At 42.3% G+C, this 23,768-nt stretch overlaps 1 protein-coding gene across 6 annotated transcripts in view; it reads right to left on the minus strand.

The window, feature by feature from the left end:
- CADPS (calcium dependent secretion activator) overlaps window positions 1-23,768 on the minus strand; it is a 1,086,201-nt gene that overhangs the window by 596,622 nt on the left and 465,811 nt on the right. For all 6 annotated transcript variants that reach the window (XM_029601011.1, XM_029601008.1, XM_029601007.1 and 3 more), the window contains one exon: window positions 5,203-5,283. In XM_029601011.1, coding sequence (XP_029456871.1) covers window positions 5,203-5,283 — 81 coding nt within the window. The remainder of the gene's footprint in view (window positions 1-5,202; window positions 5,284-23,768) is intronic.

The following is a 23,768-nucleotide window of genomic DNA, read 5'->3' on the forward strand; positions in this document are numbered from 1 at the left end:
AGCCTAATTCAAAAAGGTGATATTAAAATCAGCCCACTCTCCACCCCTAACTCCTCCTATTTTCTTTATTTGCATCACACCATACAATATGGTGCTATCGCATGTGCTAAGCCCTTAACGTATGCAAAAAAGCCTCAGCACAGTTTGATAAATGACCCTCTTAGTTTTGTCAGGTTTAGATTATTGTTACTCATTTTATATTGGGCTACCAAATTCCATAATGCAGGCCCTGCAAGTGGTTCAGAATGCTGCTGCTAGAGTGTTAACCAAGGTAAGTCTTAGAAACCACATTACACCAGTATTGTGGTCCCTTCACTGGCTCATGATACACTGGCATGTAAATTTAAGATCCTTATGCTAATTTAGAGAACTTTAAGTGGGGAGACCCCAGTCTGTATAAGTGCAATATTGAATATTTACAAACCATTGAGGATGCTGGGATCTGCAGGGCGCAATCTTTTAGACCAGCGATTCTCAACCGATGTGTCGCGAGACACTCGTGTGTTGCCAAGCACATGCAGGTGTGTCGCCACACTTCCCAGTCCTCTGCTGGCTCAGCTGCTCCCCCTGCCCCAGCATGATGCAAACTCTTCCTCCTCCCGGGCTTGAAATGCTGATAGCCCGGGTGGAATGCATCAGGAAAACTGGAAGAAGCATTCAGTCAGTGGCATTTGCAGGATGGTCTCTTCTTCCTGCCCCCATGACCCAGAAAAGGAAGTGGTGTGCAGCGGCCACCTGTGTGGGAAGAAGAGACCAAGTGCGTGCAGCATCAGCCCGGAATGAAAAAAGGAGCAACGACAGCCCTTCTGGCCAATGGAACTCCTTTCTCGAGGCCACGAGGGTTGGAAGAGGAGAAGACTGCTGCTGCTGCCAGTTGTTCTTTAGTGGGAGGTGGGAAGGGTGGAGACAGAGAGAGAGTGAGTGAGCTAGCAGGTGTGTTTGGGATCCTGTGTGTGTGTGCTCATGTGTAAGACAACATGTATGTAACTGTGTGATTGAGAACCTGAGGGGTGCGCGCTGAGCCTATTTTGCATAGGCCCAGCGACGCGCGCAAGCCCTGGGACGCGCGTATGTCCCGGTGCTTGAAAAAAGGGGCGGGGAGAGGGCAGGGCATGGCGATCCGGGGCCGCGGCCTCCGGCACAGTGACCGTGCCAGGGGATCACACGCCGGCCCTCAGCAGTCGCGCACAACTTACACTTGCGAAGCCATATCGCAGTTTTAAAGTGGATTTTAACTACACCTTTTTCATTTGTGCTAAGCCATGTGATATGGTTTTTTTGCACTTTGCAATGTTTTCACAAATAGTGTTTTCAGTAGTTTGAGAGAGAGAGAGAGAGAGAGAGAGAACGCCTAGCTCTAAGGCCCACATACTAGGTAGGTATTTATACCTCTTTATGAGGCCCACCTAGCTACTCGAGGTGAGGTTTAGGTAGTAGTGTAGGGGTTAGGGGCCACTTTGCCATGCAGAGTGTGACGTACAAACAAAACAGTGTACTCTTGTGAAGATTTGATGACCTTCGGAGTGAGGAAACTCACCCAAAGATGAGATTTGTACAATGTTCTCTCAACCTAGCTTGATCCATGTAGAGAGTCCAGTCCTAGGTAGGAATTGCAAGAATTGTGGTACGTACCGCAAAGTGTGAAAAAGTTATCGCAATCTGTGGTAATACCTATGCAAAGTGCTAAGATAGCACACTTTGCGATAAACAGCCTATTACCATAAAAAACGCCCCTTTTCCTATTGCATGCGATATTTAGTGCATTTTGATAAATCCAGGCCATTGTTTGCAGTTCTGCCATTTTTATGATCGCTTGTTTTGAATTTTGTTGGGATGAATTTATCCGTGCTTTGGCAAATATTGAGATACAGTATATGCCCTTGATTGTATGTTAATGAAGATTTTCATATATGTTTTTCGATTTTATTATGTATGTTTGTTGTACCCCACTGAGAACAAGGGATCATTTGGGCTAGAACTATTTTAAATAAATAAAACAAATCCCTTCAGAAGACATTGGTAACATGAAAAATCATTAGAACTGTTTATATATTTTTCTTTCCTCTGGGAATAATAAACCTACAGATTTCACATTTTTTTTGGTATATATTACTGAAAACAACTATAGATTCTTTTTTATTTACGTCCTGAATCATTCAGATGTGGGCTGCTGCTACTGCTGCTTAGAAATCATAATGTTCTGAAGGTCAAATTTATGAAAAAGTACACAATTTATACATGTTCAGTTCCCATGAAACAAATTCTTAGTAGCTAAGGTTAAAAACTCATTGTTTCCATTCAAAATAACATTATATGGAATGAACAGTATATTGCACGCAACTGACCTCCTACAATTTGCTCTCACAACTATTTTTGTGATAGACTGAGTAAGAGTCCAATTACAATATGCCAAGACATCAAAGGACCAGTGTGGGATCCTGCCAACATCTCATTGAGAAACAATGAGCTATCTCCACAATTATACAACCATCTTCAGCTCCTCAGTATCTTCTGTCAGTCAGGGCTATACATAGACATGCTCCAATTCATATGTAAAACTTCTAATTATTATTCTGTAAAGTGATGTTTTATTACACAAATTAGAAAACTGTTCAGTTCAATTTGCACAACAGACAATCTCAGCAAACCATAAAGCAATGCCAGCCATGATCTTTCCTATAATAACCATTGTACTTAATACAGACATAACAAATTGGCTCAGTTACTTCCCAAAGAATTTATAGTGAATGTTAAAAATAATACATATTTTGGATACACAGAAAACCATGGTTTCTTATTTAAAACTTTGTTATTTTGGATTTGGGGAAATAAAAGCATAATACAGATTGTAAATTGCTTATTGTTAAATATAGTAGCATACTGAATGTCCAAATTAAGGACAGGGATTAGGCTTGTGATACCAGCTCACAATGTTTTGACTCCACTCTAACTCTGGTGCTTCAGTAATTAGACAATTTCAACGAATTGACAGGCGTTAATTTATGAGCAGCCTGAAAAAGTGTACAGAAAAGCAGAAAATACTGCTTTTCTGCACACCCTCCGACTTAATATCCTAGTAATATTAAGTCAGAGAAACAAAAAATGTTAAAAAAAAAAAAGTTAAATATATAAAAAAAAATATGCTGGCCAGTCCGGTTAGGAGAACTGACGCTCAATTTTAACTGTGTCCGTTCTCCCAACCGATGGCTGTCAGTGGATTTGAAAAACCGACGCATGTAAAATTGAGTGTCAATTTCCTGAACCCGCTGACAGAGCCACCTTTCCTGGGTCAAGGAGGCACTGGGGGTGTGTAAAAAATGTTGCCATGAAAATTGTTTGTAATGAAAACAAAGATCCAATCAGAAAACCTAGAGAAATGTAGGAATAATGCCCACTTTAAGGTCAAGAATCGTAGGGTGTGTCTCTGTAACTCAGAAACGCAGGTAGTGAACATATTTGCTAATTTTGGGGGTTTGCTCATCCTGAGATTAATGAAATAACTGAGGAGCAGAGGACGAGGATGGGTGAGAGACTGAAGAAATTCACACATCATTTTCTGTTACATGTAGTAGAGCCACCGATGACCAAGTAGCACCAAGCACCTCAAGTGCCACCAACATGGTACGTGGAAGGAAATAGGAAGAAACCCACATTGGTGACACCTACCTTCAAGGTCTCATATGCAATAGAAAATGGTGTATAATGCCCTGAGTCCTCCCTTTCCTAGATTTTTTTCTCCTCTCCCTCATCGTCACAGTTTTTCTTATCTACTTGCATTTCTTGCTTGAATGACTTCCCCTCCTCCACCGCCACCCCTGCACAGGCTCACCTACTTGCCTCTCATACTGCTCTTTCTAAAGTCTTTCTAGCTGTGTTCCTCTCCCACTGACAGTAGCAGGAAGCAGAAGAAGCAGTATAGGAAGGGGCAGCGCTTTCTAATCTGTGTTGTGGCCACTCTGGTGCTCTGTCGAGTGGCACAACAGCAGGATTTTATCAACAATGGCACCCCAGAGAAACTGGAAACTCTCCTGGGGGGTCCTAAAGTTAGATCTCTGGACCTGGAGACTCTGACTGGAAACTCAGAGAGTTGCTAGACAAGGTAGTGAGCAACTGAGCAGTGACAGATTTAGGATTTTGCCATCCCTAAGCACCAGTGTTGCTTTTATTCCCTCCCGTTCCCGGAACAAGAAACTGAGCAGAAGGTCTAAGGCACAGTCTTCCTTGCTCTACTCTCCCTGCTCACCCCCTCCCTGCTCACCCCCTCCCTGTCATAGCTCTGTATGACAGGGAGGGAGAGGCTGGATTAGGGAACAGAGCGGCTTCTTTTTTATTCTCTGGATGGGGTGGGAGGAAGGGTGGGGCAGTGGAGGCTGGACTATGGGGGTAGAGAAGGTCTTCTTTGCTCTCTTCCTTCCAGCCTCACCCCTTCCCCCCTGTTCTCTGCTGAGTGAAATTCAGCAGAGCTGGGAAGTCTGCAAATCATCAGCCGGCCTGCTGTCCCCCACCCCGAGTTTTACCACCCTAGGCACAATCCTATTGGCAAATCCGGACCTGGAAGTGAGTGTCCCAATGTGTAGACACATATCAGGCTGATATTCAGTGCCACTTAGGGGGTCATTTATCAAAATGCGGTAAGGCGTTTTCGCATGCGTTAAGTGCTTATCGCATGTGAAAAGCCCCGTTTTCGCATGCGATAGGCCTTTAACGAGAGAGAGAGAGAGAGAGAGAGAAAGAGAGAGAGAGAGAGAGAGAGAGCGCGCCTGGCCATAATAGCATGGCCTATAGGCAGGTATTTGTATCCCTAGGGTAGGCCCACCTAGTAACTCGAGGTGGGGATTAGGTAAGTGTGTAGGGGGTTAGGGGCCACTTTGACATGCTACGTGACACCTACGAACAGAACAGTGATCTCTTGTGAAGATTAGCTGGCCTTCGGAGTGAGGAAACTCACTCCAAGATGAGATTTGGGCAAGGTTCTCTCAACCTAGCTTGATGTTACCCAGGTAGAGAGTCCATTTTTTTATTTAGACATTTTATATACTGTCATCATCTTAGTCTGCCCATTTTTCCTTGCTGCAATGTACTTAAAATCTAACTTTATTTTCGCTTCCCCCATACCATCAGAACATTTTAGAAATAATTTTTATGGAAGCAGCCTCGAAACAAAACATGAGAATAGTTAATAGTAAAATCCCTTAACCTTACCCTGGCAATCTGATCTGCCATTTGAAGGCGTCCATCTAATTCACGTCTGATTTGTGCTGCTTGCTCATCTGGATTATCCAGCTGAAGGAAGAAAAAGCAAAATTTAACATTAATAAGATTTCTTTAAGGATAAAAAGGGTAATCATATAATAAGTGAAGGAAAGGAAAGCGCAGACATGTCGCATATGTATATCTAAGTTTCACTGTTTCAGAAACTGGTCTCTAGCTTAATTCGTTTTTTTCTTATAGACAAGAAATGAGGTAAACAAATAAGTGCTGGACTGGCAAATACTGGAGCCAATGTACTAAGCTGAGCATTAAAACTATGTGCTGAAATTCAGCGCTTAGTTTTGTAACATGCAAGCTAATTTTTCTTTTTAATTCCCGAAGCAGGAAATTAATGGTATGCTAATGAATCAGGAGTTAAAAAAAATACACACAAATCAGAAAATATGCACAAAGAAAAGACTTAGCACCAGAAAAATATTGATTTCTGTGCATGAATCATATTTTATATGAAGAAAACATGGTTTATGTGCACACATGATTTGTGTATTCAAAACAATGCTTTCTACGCAGAAAGCATTTCTGTGTGCATAAATCACATTTTATGTGCAGAAAACATAATTTGTGCACGTAAACCATATTTTCTGCACATAAAATATGGTTTATGCATACAAAAATGTGTTCAGAGTGTTAGGAACATAACTTTTGTGCCCTAACTCATGTTGTGCTCAGTGGCAGGTTTAGAATTTTGCTGCCCCTAGGAACTGATACTGTCATCTCTCCCCCCCGGTAATGTTGACGACAGGGAGTTGGTCTAAGGCATAGCCTCTCAGTTTCCTGCGGCAGTTCAAGAGTAGATTCTCTGACATAAAAGTGAAAATTCTGACATACATTGAGAAACATTTCCTTCTTTTATACTACATTATAAACCTTACTTGTGTCTGTATAATTTATTTTCCTTTTACCAGGTAAGGAAAAAAGATCTCAAGTATCAGTAGAGGCAGGAGATCTCAGGAAAGGCTGCGAGGGCCAGGGATGGGGAGAGGAAGGGAGGAGGACCAGAATGGGGTGAAGAGGACTAGGGATGGGGAAGGGTGTCAGGGGGCTCAAGGAGGTCCCAGCCGGGTAGACCTAGGCCCCAAGGATTTCTTGAGAGTGGGAGGAGGGTTGTTTTGGGGGATTTTTTAATTTTAATGTGGGGGGGGGGGGGGGATCAGTACAAAAAAACAAAACAACAACAAAAAACATTAAAAAAATGAAATCCGCAAAACAAAAAAACCCAATCTTTTATTGCTGCACATCCCTAAAAAACCAAACAGTGTTTTTCTATGGCAAATATACTGTTTTACTTACTTCTATTGAGTATCTGTTGCTATTGTTTTATTTTTTCAAAAATTAACTCAGAATTGCTCTATCATGGTGATTCCTAAAAGCAGCAGTTGAAAGACAGAGACTCAACAATTAAATATCTGTGAGAGCATCAGCATTCTTTGTATTAGATTGAAGGCAAAGGCAGCAGATCAGAAACAATTATTATTATGTAAGCCCAGACCAAATGCATTAGGAATGTGTTTGTGTAGCACTACGGACCTGTATGTAAGTACTTTTCTAGAAGCTAGGTATTGCATAGGAAATCAGGTTTTCTCCTTTGATTTCAGATTTGTGCCCAAAGGCAAGTAAACAATGGCACTAAGCAAGCAATTACTTTGCTTAGACATTTAAAATTTAGGTGAATCCAATGCATTACAAACATTGTACATAAGTGCACATGCCTCCTTTATACTGTAAATAAGTTCATATGCTAAGTTCATAAGTGCACACGCCTCCTTAACATTTTTATGCATATCTAAACTTAACATGGATAATCAAATTCCATTTCGTTCAACAAAGTTGTATCTCTGCTCGTTGACTCTCTCTCCTTGTACTTTCGTATTTTATCCAGTATCGTATATTATCCAATTATTTTCCAGTTAGCCCTCTATCCTCGTTCATTGTAATTTCCTTTCTCAGTGAACTTACTTGTGAACCGACATGATGTGTCCTACGAATGCCGGTATATAAAAAGTGTTAAATAAATAAATAAATAAATCTGTCACATGTCATTCTTCATGATTCTACACCAATACAGGACTTTTTAACTTGCTTATATTCTTTGTCGGTGACAAGCCAAAGAATTTTTCCCTAAGGCAAAGAAAACAAACTGGGGGTCTAATGTTCACGCTGCCAACTAACAGCAAGTCATCAGGGACACTCTGAATCATGCACGTCAACAATGAAACCCCAGGAGAGAAATTTGGAAGAGAAATAAGGGAGATGTCTTAATCTCCAATTGAAATGCATTGAAGTGAAGAGGCATTTTAGAAGGGAGAAAATGAGGAAACAATGAATGTTTTGGCCATGTAAGAGGGAGCCTCTTTTAAAAAGGGAGAGCTGGCAACTTTCCTTTGAGCTTCTGTTTGGTTATTTAGCGTTCCTTTCTCAGGATTATAGCCTCCTTCAGAATTCTTGAGTTGCAAACATGCAGGGCAGTTGCTGGACAAAATGGTGCCCCAGGCAAGGGCTGCTTAAGGCTTCAATGTTTGCAGACTTGCAGACTGACTCAGAAACACAGGGCGTTTGCTGTTATTGCCAATTCCTTGTGAAGACCCAGTATGCATGTCCAAATCTCTGGAGCTATTCCTCCCTCTGTAACTTGTCTCATGCCACAAAACACAGACAGGCCAAAGCAATAAAGGGCGTTCAGCTGAAAGCATGTTTTTTTTAACCCACACTTGAGCGCACATTTTGTGCAGGTAAACATTACTCCCGATGCAGGAAGGAGTTTTACTTGAACAAAATATGCGTTTAAAAATGTGCGCTCAGCTCAGCGCCCTCTCATGGAAATTCCATGCAAATGAGGGCATTCCCTCCCAAGGAAGAGAAGAGCGCTGGCTGAGTGCACAACGTCTTAGTACTGGAAACTTTGCTGTTGGTCAGAGATGGAGAAAAGTTTCTAAAGCAGGATCTCCCGCCAGGGTTCCCCCACTACCCACGAGGACAAGTGGCGGCAACTTGACAGTGCCTTTATCTTTCTAAGCCTAACCACAATAGCCAGCTAGGAACCCAAAAAAAAGATGGGCTCCTAAATTGGGAGCACAAGAAAAGATGTGCTCCTGTCCATGCTCTCCTGTTCATCCCCTCCCCTCCTGAGTTGAAATGTGCGTTCAGCCTGTCCTGACCACGCATTTTAGGCTGGGGGTTCATATATTTTAACTCCCGATGCATTAGCATAACATTTGCTTACTGCATCGGGAGTTAAAAAAACAAAAACATTTAACCTGTGCACACAGGCTCTTAAGACACAGGTTATTGCATCAGCCCAATATTGGGACTGGCTTGGGGAATACAGAGCTCTGTACTGCAGATTTCTACTTTGGTGCATACATTTAGAAGGATTGAGTCATATTGGCTTTGCTTACCTATTTGTACCATTATAAAATTCCATACAGATAGAAGTTGAAAACAGCAGACTGATTTATGGTAGCTTGGACTTATTGACATGTCTGGAATTTTTAGTGAGAGCAAAGCCATCTGTTTCCTTCATACAGTCCTTCCAGTACTAGCCACCCTGCTTACAAGATGCCATTAAAGGATTTGACATATATGGGATGCTATTTCTTCTCTTTAAACAGTTTAATCCTATTATTAGTGGGAATGGCGTCATACTATTAATTGATGGGATTTATTGTATGTGACAAAAATTGCCGAAGAACAAATAAATACAGCATTATCTCTTTGTTGTCTCTGCACAGCTCAGCTGGCACCATGTTCATGATGAAGATGATCTTCCAATTACAAAGGTTTTTAAAAAAGGAAAACCACTGACTGTGATTTTTTTTAAACACTTTTTACTGTCAGTCATTCTTAGGGCTTTAGTGATATCATACACCACTCAAATTTTGCTCTTCCAATTTCCTTCCACCAAAATTTCTCAAAGAAAGTACAGTCTTGCTATTTTTAGAGTTGCACTGAGTACTGACTATTTTTATTTGTTTATTTGATATTTGTCCTGTCCTCCTAAAATCACTCAGGGTGGATAACAGTGAAACATAAAAAATTTCAACAGAAGTAGGCGCACAACAAATAGAAGAAAATAAAAAGATTTTTCAAGAACATCTAAAAGGCATAACATCAGTCGATAAACGCACAGCTTGTGGTACCTTACTCAACCAATTTAGAGCTGTATAACAAAAACAGTGATTTTGTTAAAGGCTTTTGGTGATGGAATCATCGGATAATTACCTTCTTGTGACATCAATGAGTGAGATGGAATGTAAAGGATCAACCTCTCAGTAAACACAACAGTCTGTAAGGCAGGAAAGAATCTCCTGCCCACCCTGGCCCTTGATGTCACTAACTTTCAACGTCCCCTTAGGGCCAAGAAACCAGTGACCAGCACAGGACCAGCAAGGAGAGGACCAGAAATCCCAATATTTGCTCCCCAGAACCTCTCCCCCTGCCACCAAACTTCAGTGGAACCCTAGATTCTGCAGGGCAGGAATGGGTATCCTCTCACCAGTCCTGCCCCTGGTACCTGGTACCTTTCCTGTGTAAATGTGTGTATGTATGTTTACATGCATATTTTCAAACATCAAAAATATGTGCATAAATGGTCTCCCACCTCAACTGTGCTCCTTGGAATGCCTCTTTCAAGAACATATAAAAGTACATGTGAAGGTGCTTCCATGCATAGTTTTATGTTTACAACCCCCAGGGTTTCAAAAAGCCCATTCATGTGTATAAAACTGCATTTTACATGTACAAATACTTTTGAAAATTATCCATTAAACGAGCCAGTTTTGAAAAATGTTATATATCTACAATAAGCAGCACATGTTAAACAGTTCTTCATGACTACAAAGTATCATTAACCTCGTGCCTGGATCCATGCTGCCTTAAACTCGGGAAAAAAGCTAAGGCATGGCTTTTCAGCCAGGCCTTCCCCTAAGATCTACATTTTCGAGCCAACTTCCAGAACCCTCTATGAAGGACTGTGTTATGCACAACTGAATCTTGAAATTTTTCACAAATGCATGCAAAGAAGGTCATTGTAAAAGGGGAGGGTATCTGGGCAGGGAACACTTCATGTGCCCTCCCTAAAAATGGCACACCTTTCCACCACAAGAGAACGTGCACTCACGATCGCAGGCCCTTCACATTGGAACTCCCTGCCTTCAAAACTCCGTCTTGAATCCTGTCACTTCAAATTCAGAAAAAAACTAAAAACATGGTTGTTTAAACAGGCATTTCCTGACTAACCAACTCTCCCTGCTACAATCTGACTCTCCCTGCTAAAAGCTGCCTCCCTCTATAACCCGCCACCATTGCTAATATCATTGTAATCTGTGACTATATGCACTCTTGTACATAATATCATAATTGTATGTTATTATTTACATTATCGAGAATGATATATACCAACATTCACTATATTAGAAACTCTTGCCAGTTGTGCTGTTTTTTCTATGCTTTTCTATGAGTGCACCCTACCCTTACCATGTTGTTCCCTTGTTAAATGTACTTTCTAAGCATTTTGTTATGATGTAAACCGATGTGATAGCACCGGTATAGAAAAGGTTTTAAATAAATAAATAAATAAAATAAATATATTGCATATAGCATGTGATATCACCACGATAGCGCACTATCACAGCGATATTGTGGATATATGCATATTCGATCCATTTAATGTACATTTGGGCCCTAACCAAAATAATAAATGACCCTATTAGCTGGTTATAGTTGAAAATCTGCTAAATTAGCCAGATTACTTTACTTTGACTTGCGCTAGGAACACCTCATCTTTATCCGGCTAAATTTTAGCAGACTAATGACTTATCTAGCTAAACTTTAGCCAGATAAGTGGCTCAATATTTGCAATTCTATAAACAGGAAGAATAGACTTCCTCTGTAGAATTTTGGTGATATTAACAAACCAGAACAATAAAATTTGAGCAGCATACGATATCATTAAAGCTCCAAAGCAGAAGTGTTAAAATTACACTCTTGTCTTTTTTTTTTTCATCTTTATAATTTCTAGAGGTGAAATATTTTAGCACCAACTATTATTTTCCAGTTTGTAAATCCAGCATAGTATGTAAGTATCAGCAGCCATGCTAAGCAGTTTCCTCTTAACATCAGGCATCAGAGTTTAGTTAAATAATGAGATTACAAAATCTGGATTTATGCATCCTTTAAAAATTGAAACAAGTTATTTCAAAGCCTTCCTCAATCAGTAGAATTAAGGCTAATCAGATTATAGAGTATTGCATGCAAACTAATGTCAAAATATCCCCGATTCTAGATGTATCAGTGATGGAAGATTCTTGTCATAAGAGAAGGCGTTCTAGGATGCTAATAAGCAATTGAAGTATAAATAAACTAGTGTATTTGATTATAGAAATATATACCACCCACTGATTGATTCTGCAAGGAACTGCCAGAACGACAGCTTTTACCTTGTACAATACTTTCTACAAAACATATCATGGCTGAATTAACCTTGCTATTTTGGAAACCCATCCTCTTGGGACCACCATTTTAATGCTGGTGATGAGGCTTTCACACTATAATGATCCAAACAGTTGTCTCAGTGTGGCATATGCTGCTGGTAGAGACACTTTTGCCACACAGGTCTAGTGTCAGACAGAGTGGACCACAGGTCTCCTAAGCTTGGATTTGTGTTATGTCCATAATACTTAACTTACTCATAAACTTCACAGTATTGACCTACATGAAAAAGAGATCCAGACACATCTGTGAAAAGATGAAACAATGGTGCCCTACAATGCTGTCAGAACAGATACTGTTGCCTAAGCCCTGATAGATGCTGCTAAATACTTAGGAATCAGGATCTACAAAGAAACTGCAGCTATTCAATTCATAGACATATCAACACTAATTTCAATGGGGCGGGGGCATTTTTTCATTTTATGTCTCTCTTTTTACCTCCCATTTCTTAATCAACCACTATTGATACCAGGTCTCCTTCCTCCCTCTCCTTCTGATCAGCTGCCTCCAGGTACCACTCTCCTCTCCCTAATTATTTATCTGTATCACCTGAGGAAGGGCGCAACATATTAAAATGGGAACAAACAAAGATCTGTAGGTATAGCACCTTATCAATTGTAATCTGAAGGTGAAGCTGGACAGTAAGGATTAAACTTGATGTAAATCAATTCTAATTGGAAGGAGAGGTGAACAATAAGGTCTAAACTTGAAACAATCAAACAAACATCTTAAGCTGAATCTCCGTAACATACACAACATCTCAGCAAAATACATTGCAGCAGTGCATTCAGGCACTAATATATGTGGTGCCAAGCAGTTTGTAGCAGACAGCTTTATTCTAATGCATGTGCTGAGCAGGTTTCAGACTGCACTCCAGAGTAGAGATACTTATAGGATTAGCATTCATGGCCTGGCAGAAGAGCCAGGCTCTTCCTTGCTTCCTGAAGTAGGAGTAGTCTCAGAGAGAGTTCCATAGAGTAGATTCTGCTCCTGAGTAAGCTCATCGATAGGTATCCATTCTTCTGATTTCTTCCCTTGTCGGTATTAATATGGAGGCACCAAGTAAGGAACTTGATGAACTGAGAAAATATTACAAATCAGCTCATTATCAGTTCTGCTGAATTTTCTCACAAAACGTATCTATTGTACCTCATGGAGGTTTGGCAAAGTCACTGCAGGACTCCTTTGCCTATTATGCAAATGGTGTGGGGAAAAAATATCTTGTGATACCCAGCCATTTCTGTGGCAACTTCTGCGGGTTGATTATTAACCTCATTGTTTGAGTCATAACATTATGCACACTTTAAAACTCCCACAGATGCATAAAAATATGATTATTCTCATAAACATAAAACAATTATACCATGTATTTATTTAGAAGTTTATTTGCCTCTTAGATGCCGCGTTAGCAGTCCATTACCCTTGGATATTAATTTTGGTTTTCTGTGAAATATGAGGTGTATAGTGTATATTGATTGTTAAAGGCTAGGCTGTTATTTTTTTGTGTATAATTTGTTAATATTTAACATGTCTATGTTTTATTGTAATCTGCCTAGCATTGTTGGTCCGGTATAGGCAAAGTATTAAAACTTTAAAATAAATACATAAATAAACACAAAATAAATATATACATATTTTTTGTTTTTTTATATTAAGAGGGACAAATTTTAAGATTCATCGTCAATATACAGCATAGCAATATTTCTTAGTCAAAGATTTAGTGGTTTATTTTCTGCAATATATATGCATACTTCATTTTCAGGTACTGGCAGGCAAATGTATGGATGATTTACAATGTCAAAAAGAAATTGAATTATTCTGCTTCTACATTATGACTCTGTTATGTGTGTGCTATGAATAAAGCAAAGCTATAAATCACAAGGTCGCCCTAGTCAATTAAATCTGAAGAAAAGTATTATCAATTTCAGTGTGTGTAAGAAATGTCATTTGCACTAGGGTTTTTTTTTTCAGCAAAATGTTGCCAATATGTATCAAGTTTAATCTCCCATTTGGTGGAAGGCTAGGTCTACTCATAAACTTAGTTACATATACCACCATTTCACTCTCTCAACCCTGAGGGAACAAGAACCTTTCTGTCCCCTTTCTTAAAAGTTACAACTATTTAAGTAGCTTAAAACTAGTCAATAAAGTAGAGGAGCATGACAAAAAATAAGCTTATCAATTGTGTACACAGCATCGGCCTGGTTCATTGAAGGTTTTCATTAATTATTTTACACCCAGGGTACCATACAATAAAATTACATGTCATATAGTATGTGAAAGACTGTTCCTAGACCCCCTCTCTTTAACCTATGCAGGACCAGGCTAGCTGGTCCACCTTAAATCCTACAGAGGGTGAGAACTCTGTGGGCAGGCCCTTACTGGGCAGGGAAAATCCTTTGGGCAGGATCCAGCTGGGGAAGATAAGAGTCAGAGCCCAGCTGGGATCAGTAGATTATGCCCAGGTCTCCAGGAGAAGGCATCTCCTGTAATATTGCTGTCCTAACTGTGAATCCAGGAAGTGGATCCTTTTGTATCTGTGTTTACTGCTGAAGGTAAGCAGATATTTGATTGTAAATGAATGTGCACTGTAAATAAACCACTGAACACAAGCCTGATCATTCATTTACAGTATAACATAGCACAGATTAAATGATTGCGAACTAGGACAAAAAGGTGAGGAAAATAGGTACTAAGACAAATCTGCTTGCAAGTTCTACCTTGTGCATGCTGCAACCTACACAATTTTCTTGCAAATTAAGAGTATATTTGTACTTTAATGAAGACCCAAAATGCATGCTCATCTCTGTCCTCAAGAACGCCTTTTAGACTTGCGATAAATATGTAAAAAATGGAAGAGGGCTGGGCTGGCAAACATCACTCATTAACTTCTCTAGAAGAATGACTGTCGTTTCCCCAATCCTGACATCCCATTCTTTCTTTCCCCACTTTAGCTCTCCCCTCACACACACATACTCTGTGTTGGCTTGGTAGTTGTTCCTAGCTCTCTCAGTGCAAGGGGAAGGCTCTTAAAGATGACTCTGGCATAAACAAAAAAAATGAGGAGGTGTGAAATAAAGACATATTGACTTTTTATAGTAGATGGAACCACATTACATAACAAATTCATTCCACTCAATAACAAAACCTCCCCTTGGAAAGGAAACTGAATCTCCGTATGGAAAAAAGAACTGCCTCCCAAAAGGAAAAGTTGATATGACATGTCAGGAAAAGATGAATGAAGGAGCTCGTGTCAAGAGTGCATTTATGTGTAGCGAACCCTATCAGCTTGACAATGGTGCATGATTTTATACTGCATTTCTCTGAAGGAAACCCCTACTTGTAATTTCTGTGTTTCTAAAAATACCAGCCCCAAAGCTTCCCCTGTCATTAATCTGTCAAATTGACCAAAAAGGAAGAATTTAAGTGAAATTTACTAAAATGATACCAATAGGCAATGGAGTTTTTCCCCCTGGCAACCTGCTCCAACTAAGTGGCCAATTTAAGCTCCAGCTTAATCAGGTCTGTGGACAGTTCCAGAGACTGTAAATAGTGCTGCACCTGTAAGTACCCAAAAAAGTTTGACTTGGGGATATGATAGGTAGCTTGTAACTGCGAAAAACTCAAGAAAATTCCTGATTCTTCCTCTACTAATTGCTGCAAGTAAACAATCCCATGGTCCTTCCAGTCCATAAATACATGACTGTACAACCCAGACAAGAAACAGGGATTATTTAAAAGTGAAAGAAAAATATAGACATTCAATGGCCTTCCCAAGTGTCATCTTAAAAGTTTCCAGGCCTCTATAATAGATCACAGAAAGACATTCCCTTTTGCCTCCAAAGGCAAGGCTGCAGTCAACAAATGAATCCGTCCCATTGAAATCAATGGTTTACATGTCTCCTCTAACAAGTGGAAGGCATCAAAGACAAATTTATACCCCAATACTCACCCAAAAATCTCAAATTGCAGGCCAAATTGTATAAGGGAAAATTTGGGATATCTAGTCCACCTTTTTTTCTGCTTCAAGTTAATTTATTGTGCCAATTTTGGGCTGTCAACCTCTCCAAAGGAAACAAGCAACCATTGCCTTGAGCCGAGCCAAATCATGTGTGGGATTCCAACAGGGCAACATTTATAGTCTATAAAGTAACTTAGGTAGTATAAGAATTTTGAGCAATGCATTCCTGCCCATTAAAGACACCGGCAAGCCCTTCCAGATCTGTAACTGTTGGTCAAAGTCATCAATTAAACCTCTAAAATTAGCCTCATAGAGCTGTGTCAAGTCTCTAGGAGCCCACATACCCAGATATTTAATTTGTTGAAGTGCTCAACAAAAAGGAAAACTACCCCACCAATCATCCATCAATGAAATGTGTAAGAGGAGAGCCTCTGACATGTCAAAATTGATTTTCAGCCCTGCAAATGACTGAAAAACTAAAAAAGAGTATAGAGCCAGAGCTATAGCAGAGCGCACATTAGCTAAAAATAACAAAATATCATCCGAAGACACATTTTAAATTCCCTTGATCCAATACTCATCCCCTGTAACTCCATATCCCCCCTTAACTTCAAGGTCAAGGGTTCAAATGTAAGTACAAACAATAGTGGGGATAGTGGACAATAGGGATGTGAATCGTTTTTTGACGATTTAAAATATCGTCCGATATATTTTAAATCGTCAAAAATCGTTAGGGCCACGATACAATACCAATTCCCCCGATTTATCGTCAAAAAATCATAAATCGGGGGAAGGGGGAGGGCAGGAAAACCGGCACACTAAAACACCCTAAAACCCACCCCGACCCTTTAAATTAAATCCCCCACCCTCCCGACCCCCCCCCCCCCCAAATGCCTTAAATTACCTGGGGGTCCGTAGCGGCGGTCCGTAGCTTAAATTACCTCCGTAGCCCTAAATTACCTCCGTAGCCTTAAATTACCTGGGGCTCCGTAGCGGTGGTCCGTAGCTAAATCGGGGGAAGGGGAAGAGCAGGAAAACCGGCACGCTAAATCGTGTAGTCTTCAGCCGGCGCCATTTTGCAAAATGGCCACCGCAAAATGGCGGCGGCCATAGACCAACACGATTCGACGCAGGAGGTCATTCCGGACCCCCGCTGGACTTTTGGCAAGTCTTGTGGGGGTCAGGAGGCCCCCCCAAGCTGGCCAAAAGTTCCTGGGGGTCCAGCGGGGGTCCGGGAGCGATCTCCTGCCGCGAATCGTTTTCCGTACGGCGAGGGTTCCGGACCCCCGCTGAACGACCTCCTGCAGTCGATCTCCTGCCGGCGCCATTTTCCGTACGGAAAACAATTCGCGGCAGGAGATCGCTCTCGGACCCCCGCTGGACCCCCAGGAACTTTTGGCCAGCTTGGGGAGGCCTCCTGACCCCCACAAGACTTGCCAAAAGTCCAGCGGGGGTCCGGAACGACCTCCTGCGTCGAATCATGTTGGTCTATGGCCGCCGCCATTTTGCGGCAGCCATTTTGCAAAATGGCGCCGGCTGAAGACTACACGATTTAGTGTGCCGGTTTTCCTGCTCTCCCCCTTCCCCTGATTTAGCTACGGACCGCCGCTACGGAGCCCCAGGTAATTTAAGGCTACAGAGGTAATTTAAGGCTACGGAGGTAATTTAAGCTACGGACTGCCGCTACGGACCCCCAGGTAATTTAAGGCATTTGGGGGGGGGTTCGGGAGGGTGGGGGATTTAATTTAAAGGGTTGGGGTGGGTTTTAGGGGGTTTTAGTGTGCCGGTTTACGATTTTAATGATTTTCACGATACTCTAAACACCCAAACGGCGACGATACGATTCCCTCCCCCTCCCAGCCGAAATCGATCGTTAAGACGATCGAGGACACGATTCACATCTCTAGTGGACAACTCTGCCTTATACCACCCCTCAGGGAGAAAGAATTTGATAAGGTGCCATTGACCAAGATGCAAGCTGTGGGATCCGTATACAGCAAATGAATCCAATCTAAAAAAGGACCATGTATCCCATATCTCTGCAACACCCAAAACATATATGGCCAGTTAACATTATCAAAGGCTTTTTCGGCATCTAGGCTTAACACCATTCCCTCCCTATAACTCCCTGAAGCCTTACTTGGAACAGCCAACAGTTTCCGTACATTATTCATCCCATGCCTACCAGTGACGAATCCTGTTTGATTGTCCCCTACCAAAGAAGGTAGCACCCTTGCTAACTGAGCAGTCAAAATGGAAGCTAACAATTTAGCATCAACATTCAAAAGAGAGATAGGTTGATAAGATGCGGGATTGTTCAAGTCCCTTCCCTTTTTGGGCAAACTACAATAACCGCTTGATTCATGGCAGATATAAACAAACCATGAGTCAAAGCATAATTCAACATTTTCAACACTGAAGCTAGGAGTTGAAATTTAAGGATCTTATAAAACTTGGGCCCTAGACCATCATTACATACTGCCTTTCCCACTTTGAGTTTAGTAATAACACAGAACACTTCTTCCTCACATATCGGCCTATTCAAGTTAGCCACCTGTGCTTCAGGAACTATGAGGAGAGTTAGCCCTTCAAAGAACAAATCCCATTTGCCTACATCACAAGGCTTTTCAGCATAGAGAGTTTGATAAAAAGACCTAACGATATCTAACACTTTTGTTGTGTCCACCATAAGGATACCACAACTATCCTTTAGCCCCTTTATATATGCCTTTTGTTTTGGGCCCTTCATTAAATTTGCAATAAGTTTACCCACTTTATTACCAAATTTGAAAAGTTGGAATTTAAAGTAATTGAGAGATCGAATAGCCTTAACATGCAGCAGTTGGTTGAGAGCAACCTGTATGTCCTAGAGATGTGAATCGTGTGATCGATCGTCTTAACGATCGATTTTGGCTGGGGGGGGAGGGAATCGGATCGTCACGGTTTTGTTTTTTTAAATATCGTGTAAATCGTAAATCGGGGGAAGGCGGGAAAACCGGCACACTAAAACATCCCTAAAACCCACCCCGACCCTTTAAAATAAATCCCCCACCCTCCTGAACCCCCCCAAAATGCCTTAAATTACCTGGGGTCCAGAGGGGGGGGTCCCGGTGTGATCTTTTACTCTCGGGCCTCCGGTGCGTTGTAGAAATGGCGCCGGCGCTACCTTTGCCCTGATGACAGGGCAAAGGTAGCGCCGGCGCCATTTTGTTTTTTGTCAGCCGACGTCAGGAGCGTAGGAGATCGCTCCCGGACCCCCGCTGGACCCCCAGGGACTTTTGGCCAGCTTGGGGGGGCCTCCTGACCCCCACAAGACTTGCCAAAAGTCCAGCGGGGGTCCGGGAACGTCCTCCTGCACTCGAATCGTTTTGCTGTACAAAATGGCGCCGGCCATACGCCGGCCATACGCTGTATGGCCGGCACCATTTTGTACGGCAAAACGATTCGAGTGCAGGAGGTCGTTCCCGGACCCCCGCTGGACTTTTGGCAAGTCTTGTGGGGGTCAGGAGGCCCCCCCCAAGCTGGCCAAAAGTCCCTGGGGGTCCAGCGGGGGTCCGGGAGCAATCTCCTACGCTCCTGACGTCAGGGGACAAAAAACAAAATGGCGCCGGCGCTACCTTTGCCCTGTCATCAGGGCAAAGGTAGCGCCGGCGCCATTTCTACAACGCACCGGAGGCCCGAGAGTAAAAGATCACACCGGGACCCCCCCCCCCGCCACTAGACCCCAGGTAATTTAAGGCATTTTGGGGGTGTTCGGGAGGGTGGGGGATTTATTTTAAAGGGTCGGGGTGGGCTTTAGGGTTGTTTTAGTGTGCCGGTTTTACCGCCCTCCCCCTTACCCCGATTTACGATTTTTGACGATAAATCGGGGGAATTCCTATTAAATATCGCCTCTAACGATTTTTGACGATTTAAAATATATCGGACGATATTTTAAATCGTCAAAAAATGATTCACATCCCTAGTATGTCCTTCAATGACTTCTTATGGTCTTCAGACATTGTGCGAATGTGATCCTGTCTCTTATCCCTTAACAGATTAGTAAGGCGTAATACTTCAGCATCCTGTTGCTTCCTCAGTTTGGCCATACAAGCAATAATTTCACCCCTCATTATAACTTTCCCAGTCTCCCAAATTACAGTAAGGGTTGAATCAGGTGTGGCATTCAATCTATCATATTCCTCCCATTTCCCCCTTATAAATTACAGAATTCTTCATTCTTAAGTAACACCCAGGCATTTTCCAGCTTGGGGATTGCTCAGCTCTTCCCTCAAGTTTCAACTGCAGAAAAACTGGGGCATGGTTAGATACGGTACTGACATCAATATTGGAGCTAAGAACTGCAGGGAACAGTCTTTCAGTCTATTCTAGAATAGCTCTTATGTGGGTAAGAGAAAAAGGTAAAATCCCTCTCCTCGGGATGTAAGAGCTACCAAATATCCAAAACTCCAACTCTTAATAAGAGATTAACCTCCTTCAACTGCTCTTGACTTTTGGGAGGCCGAGATGGCCTACAATCTTCAGCACTGTCCACAATCATGTTAAAATCCCCACCCAATACCAAGTGATAGTCAGAAAAGGAAAGAATAATTTTCAACAAGGAAGAGAAAAATGCAGCAGAACACACATTAGGAGCATAAATACATCCAAAGAGATAATTCACTCGAGTACCAGCTAAAAAAAGAAATCAACCCTCCGGATCCCACAAAGTTCTATCCACTTGAGAGGGCAAGTCTTTGTGCAAAAGTATGGGAATCCCTCTTTACCGCCTAGAATATGAAGCATAGTGGCAACCTCCCACCCAATCTTTTTTCAATTTCAGGGGTTCTGCATCAGACAGGTGAGTCTCTTGCAAGTATGCAACCTATACTTTCGCCTTTTTTTTAGCAAGGTAAGCAGTTCAGTACGCTTCACTGGTAAGTGAATCCCATCAACATTCAATGTAACAATCGTAAGATCACCCCCTTTCAGAGACATAAGGTAGTCTTGGTAAGATATTTGTTGTGAATAAAACAGCAAACAGAAGTCTGCGCAACCCTCAGCTTAGGTGCAAAGAGCTAATCCTCACTGTCAACACAACAGACCTCGGGGTATAAGTTTCATGTAACTTCCAGAATTCTCGTGTCCAGATATGGAACTTCAAAGAAACAATTGCAACCTTTGGAGTAGATTTTAAAAGGGTGCACGTGGGCGTACGCTACCCAGCACGTGCACATCGTGTGCAAGTTATAAAATCCGGGGTCGGAACGCACAAGGGGGTACCCAAGTCCCTTCCCTTTTTGGGCAAAACTACAATAACCGCTTGATTCATGGCAGATGTAAACAAACCATGAGTCAAAGCATAATTCAACATTTTCGACACTGAAGCTAGGAGTTGAAATTTAAGGATCTTATAAAACTCGGGGTATACGTTTCCTTCCCCTACCTCCCCCGCCCTTTCCCCCCTACCTTTTCTTTTTTCTGTCTTTTATTACAAAACATACTTCAGCCCTGGGGCTGAAGTAAGTTGTGCGCGCCGGCCGACTGCTGACGCATGATCCCAAGCACAGCCTGGAGCCTCTGACCCTGCCCTGCCCCCTTCCCACCCCTTTAGTAGAACCCCAGGACTTACATGCATCCCGGGGCTTTACGCACGTCGCTGGGCCTTTTGAAAATAGGCCCGGCACTCATAATGCCAGATTTACGCACGTAACCTTTTGAAAATCCGGCCCTTTGTATATACCCACCCCCTCCCCTCCTTCTCCCCCAGGGCATCCCCCCCACCCATAATCCTGCCAGCATTCACATTAACATGCATACACTCTCATACAAACCCACAATAGCCACACAACACATCCATTAAACCAAGGTCCAAGGGACCACCACTCCCCAGAGAGCATAATAAATTCCCAATACTCCTCTTAAAAGTGGACCCCCTCAATGATCATATCAATGGTACAAATTACCCAAAAGACAATCAATAACAAACAGCAAATAACAGATCCCCACAGAGAGTACTTAGACAACATCCTCTAAGATATATAAGGGTAACATATTGCCTGTTTATTCCCTTCACAACAGGTACCTACAAAGGTAGGAGAGAAGGGAAGTGAAGGTATAACAAAATATCATAAAATTAAAGCATGGAAATACTAGCAAAATACAATTGCATTAGCGTCAGTCAGAAGTGCAGCTAGTAATAAGAAGGTTCATCAACCCTCCACTAGTAAAGTAACAAGTGAAAGCAACTGCAGGCCAAAAAATTACAGCTGAGGAACAATCATAAGCACTCCTATGACAGAGAAACAGACACTTTACCAAAATGTGCATGCACAGCTCAATATAATAGGTCAGGTCCACATAAAGCGTAGACAACACATATGGAAGAGTATTCAGAAATTGTGAAATCTGTTCCTTAGTAGTGAGGAATTGCATTTTCCCTCCATGATGAACCCTTAACTTAGCAGGGTAGAGAACAACAAAGCGGATCCCCTGTTTATGAAGCTCAGCACAAGTCAGAGAGAGCTCCTTCCTTTGCCCCATCACCCGGGTGGAAAAATCGTTAAACAGGAACAGTTTCAAGCCTTCGTACTCAAGCCCTCCTTTTGATCTATAGGCACTTAAAAGCTTAGACCTATCAGCCCAGTTCAATATCTTAGCAATAAGACCTGTTCAATAGATCCCTAGAAACGGGAGTGGTGCCGAGTGATTGGAGAAGAGCGGTGGTGGTCCCGCTTCACAAGAGTGGCAACAGGGAGGAGGCTGGAAACTACAGACCAGTTAGCCTCACTTCGGTGGTGGGAAAAGTAATGGAGTCACTGCTGAAAGAGAGAATAGTGAACAATCTACAGTCCGGAGAATCGATGGACCAGAGGCAACATGGATTCACCAGGGGAAGATCCTGTCAGACAAATCTGATTGACTTTTTTGACTGGGTAACCAAGGAATTGGATCAAGGAAGAGCACTCGATATCATATACTTGGATTTCAGCAAAGCTTTTGATACGGTTCCGCACAGGAGACTGGTGAATAAAACGAGAAGCTTGGGAGTGAGTGCCGATGTGGTGACCTGGATTGCAAATTGGTTGACGGACAGAAGACAATGTGTGATGGTAAATGGAACCTTCTCTGAGGAGAGAGCGGTTATAAGTGGTGTACCGCAAGGATCGGTGTTGGGACCGGTCCTGTTCAATATCTTTGTGAGCGACATTGCGGACGGGATTGAAGGTAAGGTTTGTCTTTTTGCGGATGACACTAAGATCTGCAACAGAGTGGACACGCCGGAAGGAGTGGAGAGAATGAGACGGGATCTAAGGAAACTGGAAGAGTGGTCGAAGACATGGCAGCTGAGATTCAATGCAAAGAAATGCAAAGTCATGCATATGGGGAGTGGAAATCCGAATGAAATGTATTCGATGGGGGGGGGAAGGCTGATGTGCACGGAGCAGGAGAGGGACCTTGGGGTGATAGTATCTAATGATATGAAGTCTGCGAAACAATGCGACAAGGCGATAGCAAAAGCCAGAAGAATGCTGGGCTGCATAGAGAGAGGAATATCGAGTAAGAAAAGGGAAGTGATTATTCCCCTGTACAGGTCCTTGGTGAGGCCTCACCTGGAGTACTGTGTTCAGTTCTGGAGACCGTATCTTCAAAAAGACAAAGACAAGATGGAAGCGGTACAGAGAAGGGCGACCAGGAAGGTGGAGGATCTTCATCGGATGACGTACGAGGAGAGATTGAAGAATCTAAATATGTACACCCTGGAGGAGAGGAGGAGCAGAGGTGATATGATACAGACTTTCAGATACTTGAAAGGTTTTAATGATCCAAAGACAACGACAAACCTTTTCCGTAGGAAGAAAATCAGCAGAACCAGGGGTCACGATTTGAAGCTCCAGGGAGGAAGATTCAGAACCAATGTCAGGAAGTATTTCTTCACGGAGAGGGTGGTGGATGCCTGGAATGCCCTTCCGGAGGAAGTGGTGAAGACCAGAACTGTGAGGGACTTCAAAGGGGCGTGGGATAAACACTGTGGATCCATAAAGTCAAGAGACCGCCAATGTAGAGTGGG

The sequence above is a fragment of the Rhinatrema bivittatum genome, chromosome 4 (genome assembly GCF_901001135.1).
Source record: "Rhinatrema bivittatum chromosome 4, aRhiBiv1.1, whole genome shotgun sequence".
In the NCBI taxonomy this organism is placed as follows: Eukaryota; Metazoa; Chordata; class Amphibia; order Gymnophiona; family Rhinatrematidae; genus Rhinatrema; species Rhinatrema bivittatum.